The sequence below is a fragment of the Mus pahari genome, chromosome 11, assembly GCF_900095145.1.
Source record: "Mus pahari chromosome 11, PAHARI_EIJ_v1.1, whole genome shotgun sequence".
Taxonomy (NCBI): Eukaryota; Metazoa; Chordata; class Mammalia; order Rodentia; family Muridae; genus Mus; species Mus pahari.
The window spans coordinates 12,411,425-12,437,295 of NC_034600.1; the positions used below are offsets into that span (position 1 = coordinate 12,411,425).

The following is a 25,871-nucleotide window of genomic DNA, read 5'->3' on the forward strand; positions in this document are numbered from 1 at the left end:
GGATTTCTGAGTTCAAGGCCAGCCTGGTCTACAGAGTGAGTTCCAGGACAGCCAGGGCTACACAGAGAAACCCTGTCTCGAAAAACCAAACCAAAAAAAAAAAAAAAACAAAAAAACAAACAAAAAAAAAAAACAGTTGCTTCGGTCCTGGTGTCTCTTCACAGCAGTGGAAGCCTAATTAGGACAACAGGTGTTAATTTATAACTTATATGGAAACAAATAAATACTTATTCAAATAGGGTTCTTCTTAGCAAGTAGGAGCAGACGCCTCCCGGTAACCAAGGTGCTCAGAACATGGGTCCTGCTTACTGCTCTCCATAAGAGTTTCTTCAGAGAAGGGTTCATTCTACATCAGAGATAGGAATGTACAAAATGACACTGGACTTTGTGAATCAGAAAACCAAACCATCCTCACAGAATGGTAGAGATGAGACAAAGAGCACAGGACACAGCTTGAAGGAGTTTCATTGACCAGATCGGCAACAAATGGAAGCAGTGATAGTATCAAGTCACAACCTATTGAACACAGCAAAGACTTGTTAGTTCATGCTGGTAGTACTAAAACAGTTGACAAAATGAGTTTTCATACCAAAATACATATTTACAGAAACTTATAGTAGCTTACCAAACAATATTAGCCACAAATTAAAAACTAACTTGCAGTTGAGAATCCTGACGGTCTGCCTTTGAATCAAATGGGTGGAATGAACATGTCAGCAATGAGATAAATCAAAACCATGGATACTTGGGAGTCCATCATGAGAACAGCATTCATTCTACCTTACTTCCTGCCAAGGGCACAATCTGAGTTACAAGGCGATATTAAAGTCACAAACATAAAGGTAAACAGAGTTGTTTCAGACTGGTTTGAGTCATGGCAACACCAAGGCACATCACAATTTTGGGCAGGGGACTTTTGCTACAGACTAGGAACAACTAGCGAAATGTGACCAGAGCCTGACAATTTGGTGTAGTAGCTTCAGAATTCAAAGGTAATTCCCTAATACTGATGCTGTATATTGTTCTGAAGAGACACTAGGGTCACAGAAACTCCTACAAAGGAAATAATTTAACTGGGGTTGGCTTACAGGCTTAGAGAGTGAGTCCATTATCACTATGGTGGGAAGCATGGCATCACACAGACTTGGTGCTAAAAAGGAAACCAAGAGTCTACATCTGGATCAGAGGGCAGCAGGAAGAGAGAGACAGTGCCCAGTTTGAGCATTTGAAGCCTCAAAGCCCACCACAGTGACACTTCCTCTAACAAGACCACCCCACTCCAACAAGGTCACACCTCCTCATGCCCCACCCCAAGTATTCACATATGAGCCCATGGAGTCTGTTCTTATTCAAATGCCACAGATGCTTTGCTGCAGTTATGTAAGAAAGATGCTGTAAGACATGTGAGTGGCCATATTCAGGGGGCACAGACATAATAGATTTTTGCTATTCATTAGTGGTTGAAGCAGGGTGTGGTTTCATGTATTTGTAACTTTTCCATGTTTCCATTGTAACAGTTTCAAAAAGTTTGAAATAAAACAAGGAGAGAGAGAGAGAGAGAGAGAGAGAGAGAGAGAGAGAGAGAGAGAGAGAGAGAGATTGAGAATAAATCTTATTTTTGGGAAAGAAAGAGGGGGAGGACAAGAGAAGGGTAGAAGGGAAGGAGAGGAAAAAAACATTTGTCATTATCAAATTTGTGGAAATGAAAGAGCTTGGCAATATACATTGCTGAAAACTCAGGTACTTTCTTCTACTCTATGGAGTTCTGTTATACCATCGTACAATTCTATATGGGGGTGGGAGGTGGCTGTGGCTTTCACAGTTATAATGGCATGCACCCTACTACCAGGCATTTGTCCCAGGTTGCTCATAAAAATTATTATAATAAATATAAAAAGGAGTTTAAACTCATTGTGCCCATTATGGTATCTCAGTGAAACAGGATAGGATGAGACAATAAAAAACAATTAAAATTAATAAACGTCAGTGACCAGGACGCGCAGAAGTGAGCGGGATAGAAAATGACTAAAAAAAATAATAATTTAATTTAAAAAATAATAAAAGGCAAGAAAGCCAAAATATATAGCTGGAAAAGTCAAAGCATAAATAATAAGAAATTACAAATGCTGATTGCTTTGATTTAATCAATGCACATTGAATATCCTTATTGGAACATCACAGTGTACACCATAAATATGTACAATTATTAAGTTATAGTTAGCAGCAAAACTAGTTTAAGATATATATAATGTAGTGACAATTTTAAGGTAAAGATAACATACATAATGGAGTAATTCAGTATCACAGTAAAGAAGGAGAGAAAAATAACAGGCAGACCTTCTCGCTTCTCTTTGCATAAAGGGTGCTGGAGCAAACACCTAGGAAAGCAGCAGCAATGGCTCTGGCAAGGACAGGTGAGCACTGAGGGACCGAGACTCTGTAGGCTTTCTGTCCCACATTTACACTTGGGGTGAAACGTGACACAAACACTAATTTTGAAGATTAACTTTGAAAGTTGATCATCTGACATTTTTGGCTTTCAAAGTAGTTCCTTAGCAAAGACGTGACATCTCTTTCCTCCTTAGAAAACGGACTTTGACTGGGTGTGGCTACATATGTAAGGCAAGGGGATTCGGAGCCCTAGAACTGCCTGAGCCACCTTGGCTCAGAAGGCAAATAAACAAATAAATAGAGAAAAAACTGGTGCCTTCCAGTATGCCCCCCAATCTTACATTCCATCCTTCTCATAAGGAACACATAACTCAGCCTTGCACTCAATTCTGTCTTCCAACTCCTCAGGGGGCAATCCAAAGCCTGTACCTTGAAGGGCAATTTGTCTTTCCAGGTCAAAACTTTTTCTGCTATGTACAAGAAGCTCACAGGCAAGGATGTTAATTTTGAATTCCCAGAGTTTCAGTTGTAAAGAAAATGACTGAATAAAGTGTCAAATCATAGAAAAAGGCGAAGGAGGAAGAGGAGGACGAGGAGGAGGACGAGGAGGAGGACGAGGAGGAGGAGGACAAGGAGAAGGTAAAGAACTGGGCCCAAACAAACAGCTTATCAAGTATGGTTTCAAAATATGTATGTCATTTATCAACAGAACCCATGAAGATTTCCTTCCTCTCAAGGATATAGCCACTAGCTCCTTCGACACAACCCTACCTCCACTAACAGCCCTGTTCATGAAGATCCTCTCCATGTTGATAAGTTCCAACTCTGTTCCAACTGAGATCCTAGTACCAAGAAACCCCAAAACTAATGCTGAACTGCTATGCCCAAATTTAGAGAGACATTTAAAAATGAGTCAAAGCTGAAGATTCGGGGCTCAAATTCAAGATAAGAAGGATAAACAAAGCCTGCCAGATGGACCTAGTTCTGAATGGATTCTCCCGCCTTTCTAAGTAAAGCCAAATGTTTGACTTTTTCCCAAATTACCTCTGATAAAATCCACTGTGTTATTTTGCTTTGCAAAATACAAATGAACTAATACCACTAGTCAATTTGGTTTTTAGTTTATGTTCTTGGGGCTTCTGAACCTCAGTCAGGAAGCCCCCTTGCTCTCTGGTCCTTGACAGACTGACAAGCTCACGTGCTCTCTGAGCCAATTAGAGAGCTGTGGTGCTGGAAGTGGGCAGAAGCTCTTCTCACAGGATAGAATCAGTGTCAGCAAGAATATAGAAAGAACTAGGGAAACAATGGTGGGAGCGTAGGGAAAAGTTCATATTGGAGAAGTAGTGTAAACTCTGCTACTATGGCTCTTATTTCAACCCAATCCCAACACCACACACCAAGCCCTCCATCAGCACCTACCAGAGTCCATTGGGGGTCTACTCCGTTTTCTTTCAACGTAAAGTTTGTAAGTTAACTCCCATTCTACATTAAGAAAGGAAGGAGACAGCAAAGTATCCAGATCATTCCAGTGGAAGAAACAAGCCTTTAAGGGGCTAGAATTATGCTTATCTTCCATGATCTGAGAAAATACCTGTGATTATTAAGTTTAATAATTCTATTAATTAATGGCATTTCAAAGTTCAAATGAGTTTTAAACTTTAGGAGGCTATCAAGTGCCTCAAGAATGATATCTACGGACATTGGGAATTCCAGAAAATGGGAATTAAAGAGGTTAATTTATTCTGACAGGAGGATGATTAATGTAAGGTAAAATGACTTAATCTCTAATTAACCTAGTCCATTATTGAGCCCTTAACAGGAGTCACTCAGAAAGAATTCTGTGGAGAATGTCTGAAGACAGTACTGCTTCAGGAGACAATCACTGTGTCTGCCACTGGGGGATGCCCCAAATCATCTTCTTCTAAGCCACAACCTAATTTTTTTGTTTAAATCTTTGTTAAAGAAACTATGAGGCATAATATTATCAAGTATCTTTGGACACCAGCTTTACTGATTGAGGTCTTTCAAAAGTCTTAATGGAAAAAAACCTATTTTTTAATCATCCCAGCTGTGCTTATAAACAAAAGGTTTTAATAAAAGATGGTTCAGCATGGGTGTTGAACTGTGCATTCATGAGTTTTGTTTGGATAAATTGTCATTTATAGGAAATGGATGGAAGTTAGAAGCATATGTTGAACAAAATAAGCCAGACTCAGACAAATAGAATTTAGATTTAAAAGGGAAAAAAAAAAGATATGTACCATTGGGGGATGTAGAGGAAAATGATCAGGAAAGGTGCAGTGGACTTCAGAGGGTGATAGTGGGAAGAATATGATCAATGTACAAAGGTACCTATGTGAAAGTGACCAATGTGGGAAGATAAACTCCTAAGTGTAATAATGGCACACATAGTATAGGGGTAACCCGCTGTAGATTTCAGACTCACTCCACTGAGGGAAACAAATGAGCAGTGCTGTAAATCTGGCCTAGAACTCATGGTTGGGGAGTTCCCAGGCTCCAAGGATGAATCTTCTACTACCATTCTGTTAAATGGTCACTATCCCTGTCTTAGATTTCTACTGCTGTGAACAGACACCATGACCAAGGCAACTCTTACAAGGATGATATTTCATTGGGGCTAGTGACAGGTTCAGAGATTCAGCCCAGTATCATCAAGGCAGAAGCATGACAGTGTCCAGACAGGCATGATGCAGACGGAGCTGAGAGTTCTATGTCTTCGTCTGAAGGCTGCTAGCAGAATACTCACCTCCAGGCAGCTAGAACTAGGGTATTAAAGCCACAACCAGTGACACACCTACTCCAACAAGGCCACACTTCCTAATAGTGTCCCAGGCATATACAAACCATCACATTCCATCCCCTGTCCCCCATAGTCTTGTTCAAACATATGAGTCTATGGGGGCCATACCTAAACATAGCGCAATGCAAAATATATTTAGCCCAACTTCAAAAGTCCCCATAGTCTATAGCAGTCTCAATAATGTTAAAAGTTCAAAGTTCAAACCCTCTTCAGAAGTTCATCCAAGCACTTAACTGTAATCCCCAAAGCAAGACAGGAAACCAGCTGGGCAAACTCCAAACTCTGCATCTCCATGGATAATGTCAAAGCGGTCTTCAGATCTCCAACTCCTTTTTCATCTTTCTTGACAGCAACAAACTTCTTTCTCCTGGGCTGGTTCCACTCCCTGTTAGCAGCTTTCCTCAGTACATAGCCCATGGCTCTGGTATCTCAAACATCTTGATGCCTCCAAGGCAGCTTCAATGTTACAGCTTCTTGTTCTAGTGTCTGGGATCCACTGATGATCTTCTGGCCTCCTCCAAATGGCTGGTGTCACTTCTCCAGCTCTGCCCTCTGTAGTACTCTAAGCTCAGCTTGATTCACTCCACTGCTGCTGCTGTCCTTGGTGATCATCCCATGGTACTGGCATCTCCAATATACTGGGTCTTCTACTGCAACTAGGCTTCACCAACAGCCTCTCATAGGCTCTCTTCATNGTGCCAAGCCTCAAATCCCTTGCATGACCCCTTCAGTCTTGGGCTGACAACTGCAACTGAGGCTGTGCCCTCACCAATGATCTTCCATGGCCTCTCACAGTGCTAAGCCTCAGTTGTTCTTCATGCCTTTAAAACCAGTACCACCTGGATGACTCTTAAACATTACCAAGAAGAGGTGCAGCATGAGGTACAACCTTGGCTATCTTTGGAACACAGTTTCTTTGTGCTCTCAGAAAATAATTCCCAGAAGATTTTATCTCAATGATTCTGGTCTCTTCTTAATCACCACTAATTTCTTAGTTTCATCAATTGTCCCAGTAGACCCTTCTATACTGGACTCTAAAGCCAGAGCCACATGGGTAAAGCTGCTGTGTTCTGCTGCTTCCTAGGGCTGGAACATGGCCCCCTTTATTCTATTTTTAGTTTTCTGTTTTCTAACTTCCTTACTGCCTAAGCTTAGCTGTCCTGGAACTTGTGCTGTAGATTGACCTTGAACTCAGAGATCTGTGTGGCTCTGTCTCCTGGGATTAAAGGTGTGTCCCACCATGCCTGGACCTAAATTTAGCTGGGCGGGATCTTGCTGCAAAGTCCTACTCTCTTAATCTGGTATCTTCTAGGACATAGGATTCAGCACTTCCTGGTGCCCCTTTAATATTTAAACCATATATTTTATATTTTTCCTTTCTAAGCTTGCTACTCTTGTTCAAAATGCTATTCATGAGAATTAGCCAGAGAATAATGTCTCTGCTAGGCATTTCTGAGATTTCCTTTGTATTGAATTGTACTTCTTTAGTACTGATTCAGTACTCAAAACAACTAGAAAATCATGCATAAAAGTCATAAAGTTGAAACCTACTGAATAAAATCTGTGTGTTTTAATACTGATATTGCTTTTAAACCAATAAAACCATAGCAAATCCTGTCTTGCTTTATTTTCTATTGCAGTGATAAAGAACATGACTAAAAGGAGCTTGGAGAAGAAACAGTTGATTGGCTTCCAAGCCACAGGTCCAGTGCTGAGTAAAGTCAAAGCAGGAACTTAAGACAGGAAGTTGGGTACAGAAACTCAGTCAGAAACCATGGAGGGTGCTGCCTACTGGCCAGCTCTCCACAGCTTACTCAGCCTGTTCCGTACAATGCCCAGGGCCATCTTCCAAGTATGCCTGTCCTCCCCCAATGCCATACAGACTCGTCTACAGGCCAACCTTATGGAGGCATTTTCTTAACTAAATTACCTCTGCCTAAACGTGTAGATTTGTGTAAAGTTAACGAAAACCATCCAGCACAAATCCTTAATTTTTTAAAATGAAGTTGGATATTACACCAAGGTAAGGATATCATAGTGTAGCATTCACTTTTTTTTAAATTACTCTTTCTTTCTTCTTTTCTTCCTTCCTTCCTTTCTCTCTCTCTCTCTCTCTCTCTCTCTCTCTCTCTCTCTCTCTCTCTCTCTTTCTTTCTCTCTTTCTTTCTTTCATGTACATTGGTGTATTTTGACCACATGTGTTTCTGTGTGAGGGTGTTGGATCCCTGAGAACTGAGTTACAGACAGTTGTAAGCTGCCATGTGGATGCTAGGAATAGAACCAAGGTCCTCTAGAAGAACAGCCAGTGCTCTTAACCTCTGAGCCATCTCTCTAGGCCCAAGGATTCACTTTTTAAATAACTATGATTTGAACTTATTTTTTAAAGTTTATTTGTTTGTTTGTTTATTTATTTTTATGTATATGAGTACACTGTAGCTGTGATGGTTGTGAGCCACCATGTGGTTGCTGGGAGTTGAACTCAAGACCTTTGGAAGAGCAGTCAGTGCTCTTAACTGCTGAGCTGTATATCCAGCCCTTGAACTTATTTTTAATTCATCAGTCTCATGTGATTTTTCTTTGTGTGTTGTTAGCTGAAAAAAATATATATCTTCCCATAAAATTCTATAGCCTTACAGTGAACTTATGCTTAAAGCGGGCACATCAACATTTATCGAGCCAAATGAGGACAGAGAGGGCAGTGAAATGCCGTCTTCTGGTTAGACTCCTCATGAATTCACAGAAACTGTATGCTACCTGCACAAGACCAGGCAAGGTAAAATCCTAGCCTAGATTGGACAGGTGCTCTGTACTCTACATCTCTTCCTGGGGAGCTAATGGCTGCTGGACAAGGAAGAATCACTCTTTGGTGGGTTTCTTTGGGAGGAGCAAGTGTCCCACAGATAAGACAGCCTAACACAAATGTTTCAAAGTCCAAAATGATAAAGCATTCAAAGTCTGACAGATTCTCCCAAGTGAAATACATACATAACTATAAGGAGTCAGGCTAATCCTGAGTAGGAATTTCTGATGCACCTTCTCTCCTGTAAAACATGCTGGTTTACAAAGTTGCTGCAAAAATCAAAAGGTTTATATTACAAAAATAATAAACATAAATCCAAGTGCCAATTATGCATGAGAATTTACCAGGCCATAGATGAACTGTGCTGCTTCACAACTTGAGCGACCATCTGTTTCCTGATCCTGAAATAAAAGGTCACTTGAAAACATCTTCTGAGAGTAGCACACCCTCAACCAACTTTTAGACTTAAAATCACCTCACTTGCGAGTGTCCCATGCAGACACTCTCTTGATTGTTTTTAATCATAACTAGTCAAGTAAAATTCTCCCCAAGCAGAAACAACAGCAACATGAACAGTGAGCTAATGGTGGATTAAGATCATCTCCTTCAGATGTTCAATGACTGTAAGTAAGGGTAGTTACCAACGGTAACACTAACCTGATGCTTGAATCCCTCCATGAAGCCGTATAGAAACCATGGCAGCCACAGTAGCCACAGGGAAAGTCCAGGTTGTGTTGGTTTTGTTTTTTGGTTTTTGGGTTTTTTTGTTTGTTTGTTTTTTTGTTTTTGTTTTTTTGGTTTTCCGAGACAGGGTTTCTCTGTGTAGCCCTGGCTGTCCTGGAACTCACTCTGTAGACCAGGCTGGCCTCGAACTCAGAAATCCGCCTGCCTCTGCCTCCCAAGTGCTGGGATTAAAGGCGTGCGCTACCACCGCCCGGCAAGTCTGGGTTTTATTATATTATTTTTTGATATTTTCTTTGTCTGTCTTATTGGTTGCTACTATTTTTGTCTGTTGTTTGTTTTTTGTTTTGTTTTGAACAGGATCTCAGGTAGCCAAGACTGGCCTTGAATTCCTGATATTTCTGCCTCTACCCCTACCCCAGATCTAGGATTACAGGTGCCAACCATGCCTGGCTTATTAGATCATTTATAAACCTCATTATCAAGAGAGACTACTACTAGGTGACTGGAAGGGCAACATTCTCCTAGTACAAACTTTCAGTCAGTAAAATGTGAATTTGCTATACAAAACTAGGAACCAATTCCACTTGGTGACTCTTGCCTTTTAAATTACATATTGGCAACAACAAGTCAAGCCAACAAAGGGAGCAGAAGATGTACTTGACGGGAGGAGAGACTTAGCAGATGAGTAGGAGGACAAAGCATATGAGATGTAGGCTGGGTTGCAGCAGGAAAGAGCCTTGGTGTGAAGATGAATAGCTGAAATCTAAATCAAAATACAATACTGTCCCAGTGAAACATCAGAGAAGCCCAAGATAGCACACCACAACCCAGCACCCCCAGCTGTCTTGAGGGGCAACATTTTGAGTCTGCAAATACAGTTATTAAAATCAAGAGAAATAACATACAAAATTTGACCTAAGCATACCATTTCTTTTAGAAATGAAAAGATACACAAGTATTTAGAGGTACCAGAATGTCTGTTTGTTCATCCTGCTTTTGTGGCTTCAATAACTAGGAGGGGAAAGCCAAATGAATCAAATGTACTTGTTTACACACTTGAGGAATAGTATGTAACAAACTCTAAAAAGGAAAAAGGGACCAAAGGGAAATAAATGCAACAAGGGGAAAAATTGTTGCTGGTTAAGGTTTAGTGTGTGCCCATTACTAAAGTGTTTGAGAAGTCACACTAGAATAGCAAAGTAAATACAATGAAGCAAAAGATCTTAGGAGCATCAAATAAAAGAGGGAGCTCTCCAGGGATGGGGTGATTCCCTAATAGAAACTTTACAAACTACAAGTAATACTAGGATCCTTTTCCATTAAATGCAATTCTCATGCTCAGCAGCCTTCAATAATTTTAATGTAAGTTTGGTAAAGAATTTTTGTACAAAGGGATGAAGAACTGACTCAACTCTTAAGCGTTTGGTTGCTCTTCTCGAGGATCTGAGTTCAGTTCACAGCACCCACGTAGCCAAGTTGACATCTATAACTCCAGGAACAGGGAGTCTGAGGCCACCTATCTTCTGGCTTAACAGGTACCAAAATATACAATGCATGCTCTTACACAGATATACATACATACATACATACATACATGCATACATACATACATACATACATAAAATTAAAAAAATAATATAAGTTCTCGTTGTGCCCACTTTTATCTCCACTCCTTGCTCAATCTTATGTGATGTCTAATGCCTTATCCACCTCATACTGAAGGGAACTTGACATTCTAGCAAAGTCGTGGCTGTTACCACTAGGGGGAGAAAAACACCAGTAGTATTTGTTACCAACCCTTAGCCCAAGGTTTAGGTACTTTACCTAGATTATCCACCAGGTGTCAACCAAGAGAAGAAAGCTGCCCCCACCCCCCATCCTGGCCCAAATACACAGATGCGTAATTTTATGCATAACAAGCTAAACTCTTCAGACAAATGGCTTTTCTAGTAATTATTCTTGACATAGTTATATTCTAGGTTTTTTTTTTGTTCGTGTCAAGTTAAAGCTAACTAAATAAAAATGTAGATATTTTTTATTTTTAAAAAAAAACAGCAAGATGTGTGTGTTTAGTTTGTTGTGATTCGACCTATCCAGATTTATCATGCAAAAAGAATCTAATGGTTAACTATGGACAACCTCACCCCCACATTTTTGGTTAGGCATAATACAGGATTTTATAATATAGCCCTGTTATGAGGTTATGTTGATTGTTAATGATCCATTACCCCCTAAATCCTGGTGATGTTTCACTGAGCTTTTTACTCAAGGCATTAAACAAGGAGACATGTGCCTGAATTTAAAGATGTAGCCCGGCAATTAGCATGTTGAATTAAAATTAAGGCTTAACAAAATTAAGCCTCACTTATATAACAAATCATACTTAAAAACCAAAAAAAAAACACCCTATATGCTTTCCTAAGGCTTTTCGGTCTGTTGTACACAGTGTCAGCTAAATGGCTATGTTCAAACTGCCTCTTATGAGGTGGTAATTAGGGGTGTGAGCTCTATTCTTATTCCTGATACAGGAGTTGTAATCGCGTCATTCCCTGCAAAAGGAGCAGTAGGTGGTGTCTTGAAAAAGGACTTTTTTTCTCCCTTCGAGGAAGTGGTCAGGCCTACACACTACACAGACTTGATTGGGTCTGATGCTGTAGGAGTCTGGGAAGGCAGCTGAAGACGAGAGCCGCCTGGAGCATTGTTCTTTGACTCCTCCGGCCTTGGCTTAGTCCACTGCCTCCCAGCCTACAAAGTCCTGCTTGCTTTTGTTATTCCTATCCAAGTCAACAATGCTTTCTTCTATGAACAATATTTGTCTGCTTTTTATTACGTTTTCTTTTGAAATTCATTAGCTTAGACTCCGGCCACCAACCGCTTGCCCAACTGGTTTCTCCCCTTCCCCCGACGGCTCGCACGTCCTCCCGGTCCGCGGCCCAGGCGCACACGCCTGGCCTGGCGCCGCCGGGTCCCTCTTCTCGGCGTGCGGGGCCAGCGCTGCGGCCGCGGCGGGGACGGCGGGGGCGGCGGGGGCGGCGGGGGCGGCGGGGTGCCCGCCCGCCAATCGCAGCGGCCGATGCACCGAAGTCGGCGGCGCCCGCTCCACACCTACTGTACCGGGAGCGTGCGGCCGGAGCGGGGCGCGCGCCGCGCGGGAGGGAGCGCGCTGGAAGGCTGGCCGCAGTCGCAGCCTGCGCCTGCGCACTAGGGTTGTTTTTCACAAAGCTGCTCTTAAAGTGAGCTGGCAGGCTCCAGCCGCCCGTCTTTGTAAGGAGACCACTGAGACGAGCAGGAGCGTGGAGCAGCGGCTTCTCTGCTGCCCTGACTTTTTAAGAAATCTCAATGAACTATTTGTAGACAATCACTGATCCTGCCTGCATGATTTTTTTTTTCTTGCACGGCAAAGACACCCATCAGTGTTAAGTGAAGATCACATCTTATATGCGATCTTGACTTTTTTTTTGGTCTTACATTATATTTTTATAGATTTTGTTATAATCATGGTGCTGGGAAAGGTAAAGAGTTTGACAATAAGCTTTGACTGTCTTAATGACAGTAATGTCCCCGTGTATTCTAGCGGGGACACTGTCTCAGGAAGGGTAAATTTAGAAGTTACCGGGGAGATCAGAGTAAAATCTCTTAAAATTCATGCAAGAGGACATGCGAAAGTACGGTGGACGGAATCAAGAAACGCCGGCTCCAATACTGCCTATACACAGAATTACACTGAAGAAGTAGAATATTTCAACCATAAAGACATCTTAATTGGGCACGAAAGAGGTAAGTTTTTTATTAGTCACTACATTCGACTTCTTTGCATGAGAACTTTAATCTCATTTAGTGCAGTTCTAATCGGCGGTTTGATAAAGGTTAGCAAACTTAGAAGCTGTAGTTTCTCCTTGACGTTCAAGCGTGTTAAGCCTCAATCCATGCAGACGTCTGCAAAGTGAGTGCAAACTGCACTTCACTATATCTGTAACCGGCTTCATAGCTGCCATACGCACCTTACAACGTGTTTAAATGTGACTCCGTTGTTTTACTAATATTTTTAAATTCATTTGCAAAAGCTGCAGTCCAATATTGGATTTCTTTAATTTTACAATCTTAGATCCAGAAATGAGCTCCAATAAAGAACTGTAGTGACATTTAAGAGGGTTGCTAGATGTATCTGATTTTAATATTAACGTACAAACGACTCCGAGGACTTGATTATTGTTCTTTGATAAAGGGCTTCCACTGCTTATTTTGACATATGGCACCAACACCCCCACGTGTTTCCCCCTGTTTTCCCCAATTCCTTTTAAAATGTACATCAAGCATCATTTATTTCAAAGGCTAATATCTATCATCATGCAAACCATTAAGTCAATTTTAGAAGCTATTCGGGGTCAGTAATTTTCTTCTCGGAGCATCATGTCTAACTTTGGAACGTGGATTCAATGAAACCCATGGCAGACAGATGGGATTGTAAAGTATATGACACATCGGATTTGGGTTTGGGGTATAAAATGAAGATTAAGGCATTGTCAAAGGGAGAAGGGGTCCTGAGATTTGCAATCTGTTGTTTAAGTGCCTACAGTGTGGAAATACAGGCGACTCCAAGCTTGTTTTTCTAAGTTTCCACCCTTTGTTAGAAGCGGTTCAATCCTGTTTCGGACCAGTTCTGGGGGATGGTGAGGAGGGGCGCTTGTTCTCTCTCAGCAGATTGGTTACACGCGTCAGGTGGTGGCGATGACTTAATTCCTAGTCCAAGAAGAATATAATGTTAAAACTGGTTATGTAATTTGTTTCTCCTGTCTAATGCAGTATTTTAGTGCAAATACTGGCGACTTTTCAGATAGAGGCATACTTTCGGTTTTTTTTTTTTAATATCTAAAATGTACATCCTAGGGAGACGTTAATTGAACTTAAGGCAAGTGACAAATGGAGGATGCTTTAAGTCACACAGAATTAATGTATCGTCTTTTAAATATGAAGGCGAAGCCAATTCTCAGGGTTTACGCACCTACACCGAGGTATTCCACATGCTGAAATGGTTCCCTAGTTCTCCTTCCGCAGCGTCCACACGGGCCGTACAATGCCTAATGACAGCGCTCTTATTTGTTTTATTTAAAAGAAGGACAGACATGAATTTGCCTTTGAGCCTGCTTGGACGTTGCAGCCTTTAATGAAATGAGAAGAGACAAAGGCTTTTCCCTCGAAGAGTTAAGACTTGTAGTAGGGGAATAGAGAGTTCTGTGGACAAACCCTTGATCCGTTGCACCCCGATCTCACGGTTAGGATAACTACCTGCACCCTGCGAGGTGCCCCGGCAAGCCTGGCTACGCGTGGACGGGCTCGCAGGGCTGGAATAGTTTCAATGACTTCAAACTGGCAGCTCGCTCTCAAACTAGCCTGGCAGCCGAGCGCCCGCCCCAGGCGCCCGGCGATAGGCGGAGCCGCGTTTGTTAGCCTGTTGCTAAGGCGATGCCAGGCGTTGATTGGCTTGGGCTGGTGGGGGGGGTGGGGATCGAGCCGGCTCGCGCCGGTTGGGGCGAGGCTTGGAACCGGCGTGCGCCGGTAAAGGTCCCTCCCGGCCCGCCACCTCCGCCCCTGGGCGCGCCCCTCGCCCAGCGCAGCCGCCGCAGGTGCCATTGCCCCGGGTGCGGGCTCGGTTAAGTCCCCCCCCACCGGGGACAGAGGACAGTGCGGGCGCCAGGGTCGCCCCGGGGCTGGTACCTGTCCGCCCCGAGGGGACGTGACAGAGGCTGGGCACGGCCGAGAGCGCGGCCGCCAGCTCGGCCTCGCCCATTATTCCCCCGGGCCCTCGCCTCCCTGCCGCCGCCCCAGTTCCCCCTGGCTGTAACAGTGAAGGTGTCGGGGTGGCCTGAGCCAGATTGAACCGGTCACCGGCTGGGGCGTGGAAAGCGGAAGCGCGGCGCGCCGTGGCCCCGCCCCCCGGCTCCGCGGGCTTGGCTGCGCGGGCGCGAGCGCCGGCGACGTATGCCGTATGTATAGCGGGGCGCGCGGAGCGCGGGCGCGAGCGGGCGGGCCGGCTGAGAGCTGCTCAGCGCCGGTTTAGGCCGGTCCTCTCCTGCTCCAGTCTAGTTCTTGATTGACAGCCAGGCACTTGTTTACCACGGCGCGGCGGCCGCCGCTCGCCTCAATGAGACTGCTGAGCTGGCACAAAAGGGAGCCGGGAGGAAGAAAGGGAGAGGGAGGCGAAGTTTGGGCGCTCGGAGGGAGCGACTTGACGGGCCGCGGTGCCCTGGCCGCTCCTCGGGGCTGACACTGTGGAGGGGCTCCCCAGGAGGCGCCCGCAGGAGTGCGCAGATACGGGCGGGTCACGATGATTTGGGGAGGAAAATCCTATTTTTCTGTATTTTCAGTAGACTTGGGTGAAGTGTAACGATGCGGCGCCAGCCCCCACCTCCGCCCCATTCTAATTAAAAAGCATTGCACACCAAGTAAAGCTAGTAAGACTTCGGTATATTACGTAGAAAGCCAAAAGGACCTTTTCACATTTTTGATTTATTTTCACGACACACACACAAATGAATCGGAGCAAAAGAAATGGGTTAAGTGAAAGCTTATACCCCGACCCCGCCCCGGCCCAGTCCCCTGCAAATGGAAACTAGACTTAAGGATGTTGAAAAAATTGTTTCTTTGTAAGCATCTTTTACATTCTGTGCTTTGTAATTAAACTTACAAAACCAGTGTCTGCTGCTAAAACTAGTAGAGTGTTGAATATTGTCTAAGTAAACAACTGTATTTAGCTTTTAAACCCCTCTCCTTTTGACAGGGTCCCCTCTGGGTGGCCCTGAGTCCCAGGGGTCCTCCCAACTCTTTCTGCTTCCAGTGTGCAACAGGAACAGTCTTCTGTAGAAAGTCAGTAGTCACCAAAAACTGGCAATTTGAAAAGTATTCTGCGATTTTTATTTTACTCACACTTAAGTAAACAGCTGATGGCCAAGATAACAGAGTTGTCTGATACCACAACCTGGGGTTGATAGCATTTTTTTTAACTTTTTGATTTTTTTTTTCAATAAAATAGTCTATAAAGTGTAAGTCATCATCCCTATTTGAGGAATGAAGAAAAATGAAAAGTAAGGACTTCTATTTTAGCCAGAGCAAATTATGAAGTAGATATTAGAACTCATAGCTTAAGATGAAAGCTTGTGGCTTTGATAATGAAGAACATCCTGGATTACCACCTGAGAATAACAAGGTTTTGTTTTCTTGTTTTTTTTGTTTTAGATGATGATAATTCTGAAGAAGGCTTCCACACTATTCATTCAGGAAGGCATGAATATGCATTTAGCTTCGAGCTTCCACAGACGTAAGTATTCTAAGGAATAGGTATTTTCTATGGAGACTCTAGTCAAACACGGTCTTATAAAATTAGATACTCCATATTTAAATATGGAGTTTTGAATTTTTTAGTTAAAAAAAAAACCCTTTTCATTATAGAAACTTGATAGAGGAAAACAACATATTAAATAGGAGCTATTTTTAATCTCATGTGGCAAAATTACAGAAAGCACACTCGGTTAGAATTTACAGTAGTGTTTGAAGCTTATAAAACAGTATTTAATTTAGGACTGGTGATTCAGTAGGTGCTAATCAAAAAACCTTCAATCAGCTGCTTATTATTCACTGTATTAGAAGAAAGCTGAGGCTCACTGGATTAAAATTCAGTATTCTGTCTTTTCTCCTATTGTAAATGATTAGCAATAAATTTAGAATGTAAAGATAACACTCAAGGAGAGGCCTGTTCTTTAGACACACATTCCATAGCTTTGTATACAGAGCTATTGAGGACATTACATAAGTTATCATAACCTGGACTTAAAAGGAAACGTCTGTCAGAGCCACCAGAGTGGAAAGCTTGAAATACAGTACATTCTTAGCATTTTAACAGATTGTCGAGATAGAATATGTAAACATTTTTGCATAATGCTTCTTAAGACCCTGGGGCCTGTAAACTGGCACCTGGATTGGTCTAGAGAAAGACTTTAGCTCATGGTGGTACATTAGGCCTTGGCTGTGTCTTAACTCTGTGTTTACTCGCTCTGTATTAGAATTTTATGTAGAGTTCATAACCATTGTAAAATAATGGCACTTCTACCAGGATAACCTAGCCCTCTGACTTGGAAGTAACAACATTGAACTTTTCTCTAATGGGACAGGCTGCTTCTTAAAACCTTTTATAAACGCCAAAACCTATAATCTGGCCAAGTTGAGAAACAGTTCTGACTCTTTTGACATAGGCTTAATGGAAATAGTTTCTTTTTGAGCCTTAGAAAGTAAAGCTAAGTAACAGCCAAGGGAGAATTAGAATAGGGGTGGACAGGAGCATGAAGAAAAATTCCCTTTCTGTGAATTTATCAAAAAGGAAATTGTGAGAGTATCCTAAACCTTTTTATGCTATACTTAATTAGTTGCTATAAAAAGAGGCTCTAATTCCTGGCTAACAAGTAGAGCAGTATAAAGACTCTTTTCTGAATGTTTGATTAGAATCTAGGATTTTAAAATAGAAATAGTGAGGCCAATCTTTACTTTTGTATTAAAATTTTTACCTTTTCAAGAATAGTTTATTTAGCTTTCATAATTTTGCCACCAACATTAAAAGTAGGCTCTTTAGTTTAAAAGAATTGTATTCTTCTGGCTTTAAAAACAAATTTTCTGTTACATTTACCTCTCATTATTACTTAAAAATAAAAGATCTTTCCCCGGTGACTTATCCCTTTAGAAAGTTGTAAGAAATTTTACTTGTGGTACCTCCTTAATCCAAAAACAACACATGGTGACATCTTTCTATACATGGCATCTCATAGACAGTTCAACATGCTAACGGTTTATTCTGATCTAATACTGAATTTTTAGAAACAGGCATAAGATTAATATATCGATCTTTATATTTTACACAGACCACTTGCTACCTCATTCGAAGGCCGACATGGCAGTGTGCGCTATTGGGTGAAAGCCGAATTGCATAGGCCTTGGCTTCTACCAGTAAAATTAAAGAAGGAATTTACAGTCTTTGAGCACATAGATATCAACACTCCTTCATTACTGGTAAGAATTACTGAATTCTGGATTGCTTTTTAACTTAATACATAAAGAATAGTTACTTAATCTATGCAATCTCCATAGCTCTAATAAAGCCATTTTATTAAATTCCATTAAAAATGCCTATTTTAAAATACAGTAGAAATAGAGCACACAAGCAAACGAGTAATGTACTCCGATTTGTCATGCTATGCTAAGTATATTTAAAAGACCAGTATGTGATGAGAAGTACCTTTTACTCAGAACATAGCAATAACAAGGCCTGCTTTCTAAATGATGTGATGGCAGTATTATCGTTTAAGACAATAACATCTACTCCTATTTGAAACTGTCACAGTCTAAACTTTGTACTACATTGCATTATTCCAATTAGGGATAGGTGTCAAATGATGGGGATTCGTCATTTTCATGAAAAAACACAAACATCTTAATTTCTTTTTAATTGCATTTTATAAGACTAATTCAAATTTGGCTAAAAAACTTAGGTTTAAACAAATGATGACATCTTTAAAGACATAAAATTCAACCTTTAAAATGGACAGCTTACTAACTTTACATCTTAAAAGTAAGCTGTTACCGTTTGGAATTACAACCAAGTGTCAAGCAGTTTATGCAGAATTTGGAAAGGGTTTTTTTGTTTATTTTGATTAGTTTTTATGTGTACATGATGGGTTAAAACTTTCTTTGGAATGGGGTGTAAAACAATTTTTTTTTTTCTTTATTGAATGGAAGTTTATATAAAGACAGAAGTTTGTGTCATTTAAAACCATTGATTAGGGTAACAAGATCAATTCTCTAAGCTGATTTTTAAACTGTGGCATTCATGGTTTTTTCTCAATTTATTTTTTTACAGTCACCCCAAGCAGGCACAAAAGAAAAGACACTCTGTTGCTGGTTCTGCACCTCAGGCCCCATATCCTTAAGTGCCAAGATTGAAAGGAAGGGCTACACCCCAGGTATGTGTGAGGTTGAAGCCCACAAAACGTAATTTAGTAAATATTTGTGTATACACTTAGAATATGACAAATACCGAAAGCACTCGATCTTCCTTAGTACAGCTGTCTCCATTGTCTATCCATTTTCTTTTTCCAATCGTGGGCTCCTTTTCTCTTGTGAGAGCGAGAGTGAACAGGTCTTGTTTGAACTGTAAGTCACTTTGCTCATGTCCAGGATCATTTCCCTGCCGTAGTTACATGGGCTTCATAGTTGAACTTCAGAGGTCTACACTTTATAGGGGGTGTTGGCTTGTTTTCTAATAGTAAATGAATGGCTTCCCTCTGCAGGTGAATCAATACAGATATTTGCTGAGATTGAGAACTGCTCTTCCCGAATGGTAGTGCCAAAGGCAGCCATTTACCAGACACAGGCCTTCTATGCCAAAGGGAAAATGAAGGAAGTAAAACAGCTTGTGGCAAACTTACGTGGCGAGTCTTTATCCTCCGGGAAAACAGAGACGTGGAATGGCAAGCTGCTCAAAATCCCACCAGTTTCACCCTCCATCCTTGACTGTAGTATAATCCGAGTGGAGTATTCACTAATGGTAGGTGTTACTGTACGAGGTTTTTATGACTTACAGTTGCAGGGTTGTAGTGTTGGCTTATCCAAGTATGGTTTTTATAGTCCACTTACAGTGGAGTGTAAATGTGTGTGTGAAACTTTACATTGTAATTCTACCTCGCATAAGCCTAGAACATGGCACATAAAAGAGAACCACAGCTAATTCAGAATTAGGTTGTGTTTTAAAGACGGTTGTACCTGGAGTGCTGACCGAAGCCTGTCTCTCTGTAGGTATATGTGGATATTCCTGGGGCCATGGATTTGCTTCTCAGTTTGCCACTAGTCATTGGGACCATCCCTCTGCATCCATTTGGTAGCAGAACCTCAAGTGTGAGCAGTCAGTGTAGCATGAATATGAACTGGCTCGGTCTGTCCCTTCCTGAAAGACCTGAAGGTAATTAGATAATACATTTTTAAATGTACTCTATTACTATTAAGGCTTTCTCTTTTGTTTTTGGCATATTATATATTCCTAGTTAAATTGTACCTTTCCTTAGCACATTTGACCTTAATGTTAAGTTTGGTTATATGTCTCTCTTGTTTTAATCACCAAACAAATAATTACACCTTCACATGACACTTTTTTAATATCTACTATTCTGTGTATTTTGACATGCATAAGAACATGTTGTTCGAATTGCGTGTATCTTTCTCCTTCAGCACCACCCAGCTATGCAGAGGTCGTGACAGAGGAACAGAGACGGAATAATCTCGCCCCAGTGAATGCTTGTGATGATTTTGAGAGAGCTCTTCAAGGACCACTGTTTGCTTATATCCAGGAGTTTCGGTTCTTGCCCCCACCTCTCTATTCAGAGGTAAGCACCAAGACAAATACCAATGTACTGAGTCTCCTAGGAAGCAGCAGTTGATGGTTTTAAAAAGATCCAGGCCAGGCGTGGTGGCGCACACCTTTAATCCCAGCACTCGGGAGGCAGAGGCAGGCAGATTTCTGAGTTAAGGACAGCCAGGGCTACACAGAGAAACCCTGTCTCAAAACCAAAAAAAAAAAAAAATCCAGGCTTTAAAAAGGCAGTTGCTTCGTGATTATCCCAGGCATAAAAAATTTAGAACAGCTTAAAAGTTACAATTGTCAAATTTTCTAACTTCAACACGTAAGACTTCATCTAGGAAATAGGATGTTCAAACTCTAGTTGATTCATTAGCATTTTTAAGAAATAACCTTATAACTTTGTAAGCATTAATCAAATAGCTAGAATTTATATTATTCATATTCATAATCTAGTTCTTGCATATTTTAGCATTCTTAGTCATAAGAAAAGTTAGCATATTTCCAAATGACTTTTTAAAAAACACTACTAAATTATTTATGCTCTTCATGTTGATCACATGGGCACTTTGGATAAGCTTACAAATTAGTGAAAAAAAAATAAGATTCAAAGGGAAATACTACTTTAACTGTGTTAGGAAACACCACTCAAAGGATGAGCAGTCTATTGGAGCTTAGGAAATCAGAGTGCTTCTCTGAGATGGTGATTATTAAAGCTGAATTTTAAAATACAACTAGCCCTCCAAAGATGAGACAGTATAGGCAGGAAGGGCAGAAGGGGCTGGGTTCAGCAGTTTCAGAACTTTCTTACATGATGAGCCAACAGTAGACATTTTTATAGGACCCTTCTAATTGACCTTGATAACCAAAAATAACTACAAATCAAGAGAATCATCCCCTGGGTTATGTAATTTACTCCACTGTCTTATATGCATTAGACACACAGGGTCTTGTTTTTACTTTGAAACCAACTGCTATAACACCATAACTGGAGACATGGCTCCCTAAAACCATCCTAATTGACTGTAGGGTACTCAGAATCTGCTCTTGCACGTTTTTGATTAGACACATTTTCCTGTCTTACCGTAGTCTATAAAATATGTGTTAGATTCTGAAAATGTTCTACCATTTCTCATAAATTCTATTACTGTATTTTCTTATATTTTTTATTTTGCTTCTGGCTTACTTTGAGTATTCATAGCTTTCATGGGGAAATTTTTCTTTAAATTAATTTTGTCTAATTTTTCATAAATTCTGCCCATTTCAAGATGATTATAAGTTCATTTAAAACTTGTACAACACTAAAATAGCTCTGGAATGTAACTTAACTACAAGGCAACAACTGGCTGTTTTCTTCAGAAATGTGTATTTGATGGAAAACTTCTGAGGCACTTTGGGTGTCTCACATTTAAGTTCAAATGGATCAGTCTTGTACAGAAGACCGTTAAGTTTCACAGGAACCACAGAACCTCAGGAAAAGGTGCACTAGCATTTAGAACAAGAACAAAAGAGACACTTTACAAAGGACATGAGCGGTTTGATGTTACACTCCAGTGTTATAACTGAGTGTATGCACCGCTGATGTTGAGTGAAACTGTCCTGCTAAAAGAAAGCACGCCAGGAACTTGTGTGCAATTCATGCAGAACTATAATGCTAGTACCCTTGCGTTCTCATGTAGCACTTCTGAGGGAGGGAACACCAGTGTATAATTAGCTAAGAAGTTGTGAGTTGTGTATGTCTCTGATTACATTGGTTACATTTGCTGATTATTATTGAAAAGCAGGTAAGTGTTGCATTCTTCCCACACCTTACCAAGTTAACTTTGTAAATTTTATCTTATTCCTACTAGATTGATCCAAATCCTGATCAGTCATCCGAGGACAGACCATCATGCCCCTCTCGCTGAAGGAACACTTGACTGAATCAAGTTGACATGGGTTCCAAACTGTATCTCTTCCCGCTGAGGACAGAGAAGTATCTTGGAGACACGTTTTCAGAGGAAGTGGAATTGCTTTTGCCCAGCCAGATGGCGAACACATGAAACAGCCAGTGACCATGCTTTAGAATCCTACAGCATCATTTGGGGCTGCTCCAACATGCTTGAAGGTCTGAGCTTTCCTTCTTTAAAACTGGCACATGTTAAGGGCAGTCTTAGCTTGTGGTCATACGTGTCAAGACACCATTGCAAAGAAGGATGTTGTCCTTCCTGTTTGAAAATTTGCACATGCTCAATGCTTACATTGTGCAGTTCATTGTCACTACAGCATTTTTTTTTCCATTTATGCCAGACTCTTGATACTCTTACAACTTGTTTTTGGTCAGCACAACATGGAACTAAAGAAAGCTTTGAAAAACTTTGACATTAAAGAAACAAAACAAAATGCACTGACAGGTTTTTTTTTTCTTAGTTTTTTGTTTTGTTTTGTTTTCTGGGCTTTTTGTTTGTTTGTTAAATTAATGTGGCCTGGACTCTACCTGCATATGCACATGCTCAGAACTGTCCTACTAGGCTGACCACGTATCACCTCTTCAGCTTGGATCCTATTGTGGATTTATTTACAAACATCAAATGCCTTCAAGCGAATCCTTTTGCTGTATGTTTTGCAGCCTACTGTAGTAGATAAGCGACAGATACAAGAAGAGACAAGAGGAGGAGGCCGACATAGACTTTGTATGGCTGTTGTGTGGTTTCTGTGAGAGTGTTGCCTTTCTACTATTGATAGCAGAGCAGCATTGTGTTACTGACTGCCTAACATCACTCAATCTCAGGTGAATGCATCACTTGCCAAACTGTTGGAATGCCGTCAATGTTTGTTGCACTGTTATGTTGTTGCTGTTGTTGTTATTGTTGTTACTGTTGTTATTTGGTTGGATTTTTTGGAGAGGGATATTCGGAAATGGGACATACACAAAACTGATACCCACCCACATTCCCCTTTTTATCATTACATATAAGAAGAAACAAAGCTCAGAGAAAGACAGTGGGGTGGGCACCAGCAGAGCCAAGGGCTGCTGCTCTGGAAAAATAGTTTTATTATTTTAAAAATGAATGGAAGCTGCCCGATCACTAGGGAAGGGAGGGAAAAGTGCATTTATTTTTATACAGAGTTACTTAATTACCTCCAAAACACAGACGTTGGAAATCAGTTTTGCTGATGCAAGGTACTTCAATAAGCCAGAATATATCAAGGTCATGATGGGGGAAGCTTCATTTATACATTTGCTCAAGTTTGAGACAATAAAATCCCAAATTTGTTTCCAAAGTGTGTAACTTTATAAGTAGAAAAACTAGAATGTTTGCTGAGATAAGTAGCTTTAGTTTGTACACGTGTATAATAATTGTTTTTTAACAATTTTTTCCTGTCATCTAAGAGGCATTGATAGATCTCTAGCTTTGAGTATATATAGGTAGAGCAACACATGAGTAAATTATTTTTAAAGATATCTATGGTTGGATTGTAACCATATACTAACATTCATGCAACAACTAAAACCCCCACATTGTCCAAGTACAAAATAGAGTGATTTTGTAAGAGTTGGCTTGTGTTTTTAGTGACACCAGCATCTCTGATGTTACATCATGTGTGAGATGGATCTTGACATCTGCCCACCTTGCCATCTGACCCACAGTTACAGTGACTGAGAAGAATAGTAACTCTGGCCTGGTGCTTGACCTGGTTAAATACTGTCTTAAAGCTTCATACAAAATAGGCTTTTCCATAAGTGGCCTTTAAGAAAACATGGAAGATAATTCATGTTTGAAATAATGCTGACAGGGTGAAGAAAGCCCGTTGTAAAAATGAATCGCGTTTTAAGTGATTCAGTTAAAGGGTTTGTGCTCCCGTAGCAAACTAATACTAGATAATAAGGAAATGGGGTGAATTATTTTTTTAATTGTTAAATCATTTTGTGAATGTCCCCCACCCCCCACCCCCAGAAGAAGCTGATGGGATATTTGGCATAAAGGGCATTTGGTGGTTTTGTTTTCGTTGGGAGGGATTGTCTGAAAACACCTGAGTCTTTGTGTTATGTCTGACTAGGGAACAATTGTTGGTGTGCATGGCCTTGGGCACTACCATGTTCTACAAAATACTCTGTTAACGAGAATGACCAATATTCTGATAATTGGCACTGGTGACAAAATTCTTTTAAGATTTGGCAAAATAAGGTTTTCCTTTTCCCATTAATTATTTCTTTAGTCCTCAGAGGCATTATAGTTCTAAATATTGGTCAGTTCCTGACATAACACCTGAGGGCCACAGTCCTGCTCTAGTATTGAGCTTCCTAATTTTTCATTTAAGAAAAGTCAAATCCAAAATGTTCGAGAAACAAAGTGCAATATTAAATGTTTGCTTTATAGATTATATTCTATGGCTGTTGTAATCTTTTATTTGGTGCTGAATATGTCCTTGTAGGCTCTGTTTTAAGAAAACCATGTGGGAAATGATTTAACTTTTCCTATTGCTCTTCCTTGTGGAAAATAAAAGTGTTTTTTTTTTTTTTTCTTTTTGTATAATTGTTTGGCAGTTTATTTGAAGTTTGGTCAAATAAGTGATATTCAGACATGATTAACATTACAGTTAAGCTCTTAGATCCTTCTGAGTGTTTGGTTTCTAAAGTGATGGAAATTACTGAGGATTTAAAAGATGTGAATTAAGTCTTAATGAACCAAATGTAAGCAGGTAATTTAGCATTTCGATACTAATCCCCACCAAAACACACACACACACAAACACACACACACCCCTCTGATACACCTTGTCCTAACATTATAGGAGGACCTATATTATAAGTTTAGTTGAAAGCCACTGAACTGTTTTTCCAAATTCAGCAGTAAATATTTTTTTAAAAAATAGGTCTGACTATTAGAGTGATTGGCAACCTTCAAAGTCCTTTTGGAATCTAATTTTTCTTGTTCATTGTTTACACATACATATAAGATTATCTTTATGTGCCTTAGAATGGAATTTCCATGTTACCAAGAAACATTTATACATTTTGAATGCAATTTCAATGTGTTACATAAGTAGCTGAACTGTAAATTCGTCACGCAAGCCAGTGGAAGACACAGATCTCAGTAATTAACAAATGAGAGGGGTCAGTGGGGAGGGAATGAACTCTCATCATTGAGTGCACCAGGCATGGAACAAAAGGCTCAAGTTGATGAGGAGGTTACAGAAGATGCTCACTCTTGAAGGTGTGAATTGTCTATTATGGAAGTAAAAACACTATGCTCTACCACCAGTGGCAGCCAGTTCTGGTCACTCCTGTGAAACTGACTTTGGAGTGCATTGAGACTAAACTACCTATCTTCCCTAGGTTAAACAGCACTGTCAGGCTGCCTCATGGATTTACTGAATGGTTGACCGACCTTGCTGTATTTGATTGTATAGAAAAACTCATACTAGCTACAGTGAAACAATGTATTAACTAATAGTTCCAGGAATGATCTATATTAAACACGTCTGGATCTAGGAATACCCTGGGGACGTTCTCTTCCCTTTAATTTCTTGAAATGAGTGTTTTTATCCTGATACTTTTCATATTTTTTCATCCTGGCTTCTAAGCTAAACAGACCAGAAAACTTTTAGATTCTCCAAAGACAAATAGGAGACTTGCTCAAAGTGGCTTCAAACTCAAGATCTGCCTTCTTACAAGTGTGTGCCACCATGTCCACTTAATAAGAGATTCTGATTAGCTGGCATTTGGAACTTATTTCTTATGACATGGGTGGGTTTTCCAATAGAAAAACTTAAAATTGAGTATTATCATGTTCCATCAA

At 40.6% G+C, this 25,871-nt stretch overlaps 1 protein-coding gene across 2 annotated transcripts; it reads left to right on the plus strand.

The window, feature by feature from the left end:
- The first annotated feature begins 11,926 nt into the window (after positions 1-11,926).
- Positions 11,927-24,605, plus strand: Arrdc3 (arrestin domain containing 3). Of its 2 annotated transcripts, none has more exons than XR_002380897.2 (8): positions 11,927-12,473; positions 15,930-16,011; positions 17,603-17,750; positions 18,598-18,700; positions 19,028-19,284; positions 19,533-19,695; positions 19,924-20,116; positions 21,939-24,605. XR_002380897.2 is itself a non-coding variant. In XM_021208457.2 (8 exons), the coding sequence occupies exons 1-8, from the start codon at positions 12,194-12,196 to the stop codon at positions 21,993-21,995; spliced, it is 1,245 nt and encodes a 414-aa protein (XP_021064116.1). In that variant the 5' UTR covers positions 11,942-12,193; the 3' UTR covers positions 21,996-24,605. The 2 variants fall into 2 exon arrangements, 1 of the variants encoding a protein (XP_021064116.1); XM_021208457.2 differs by having other exon boundaries at positions 11,942-12,473; positions 19,962-20,116.
- The last annotated feature ends 1,266 nt before the right edge of the window (positions 24,606-25,871 follow it).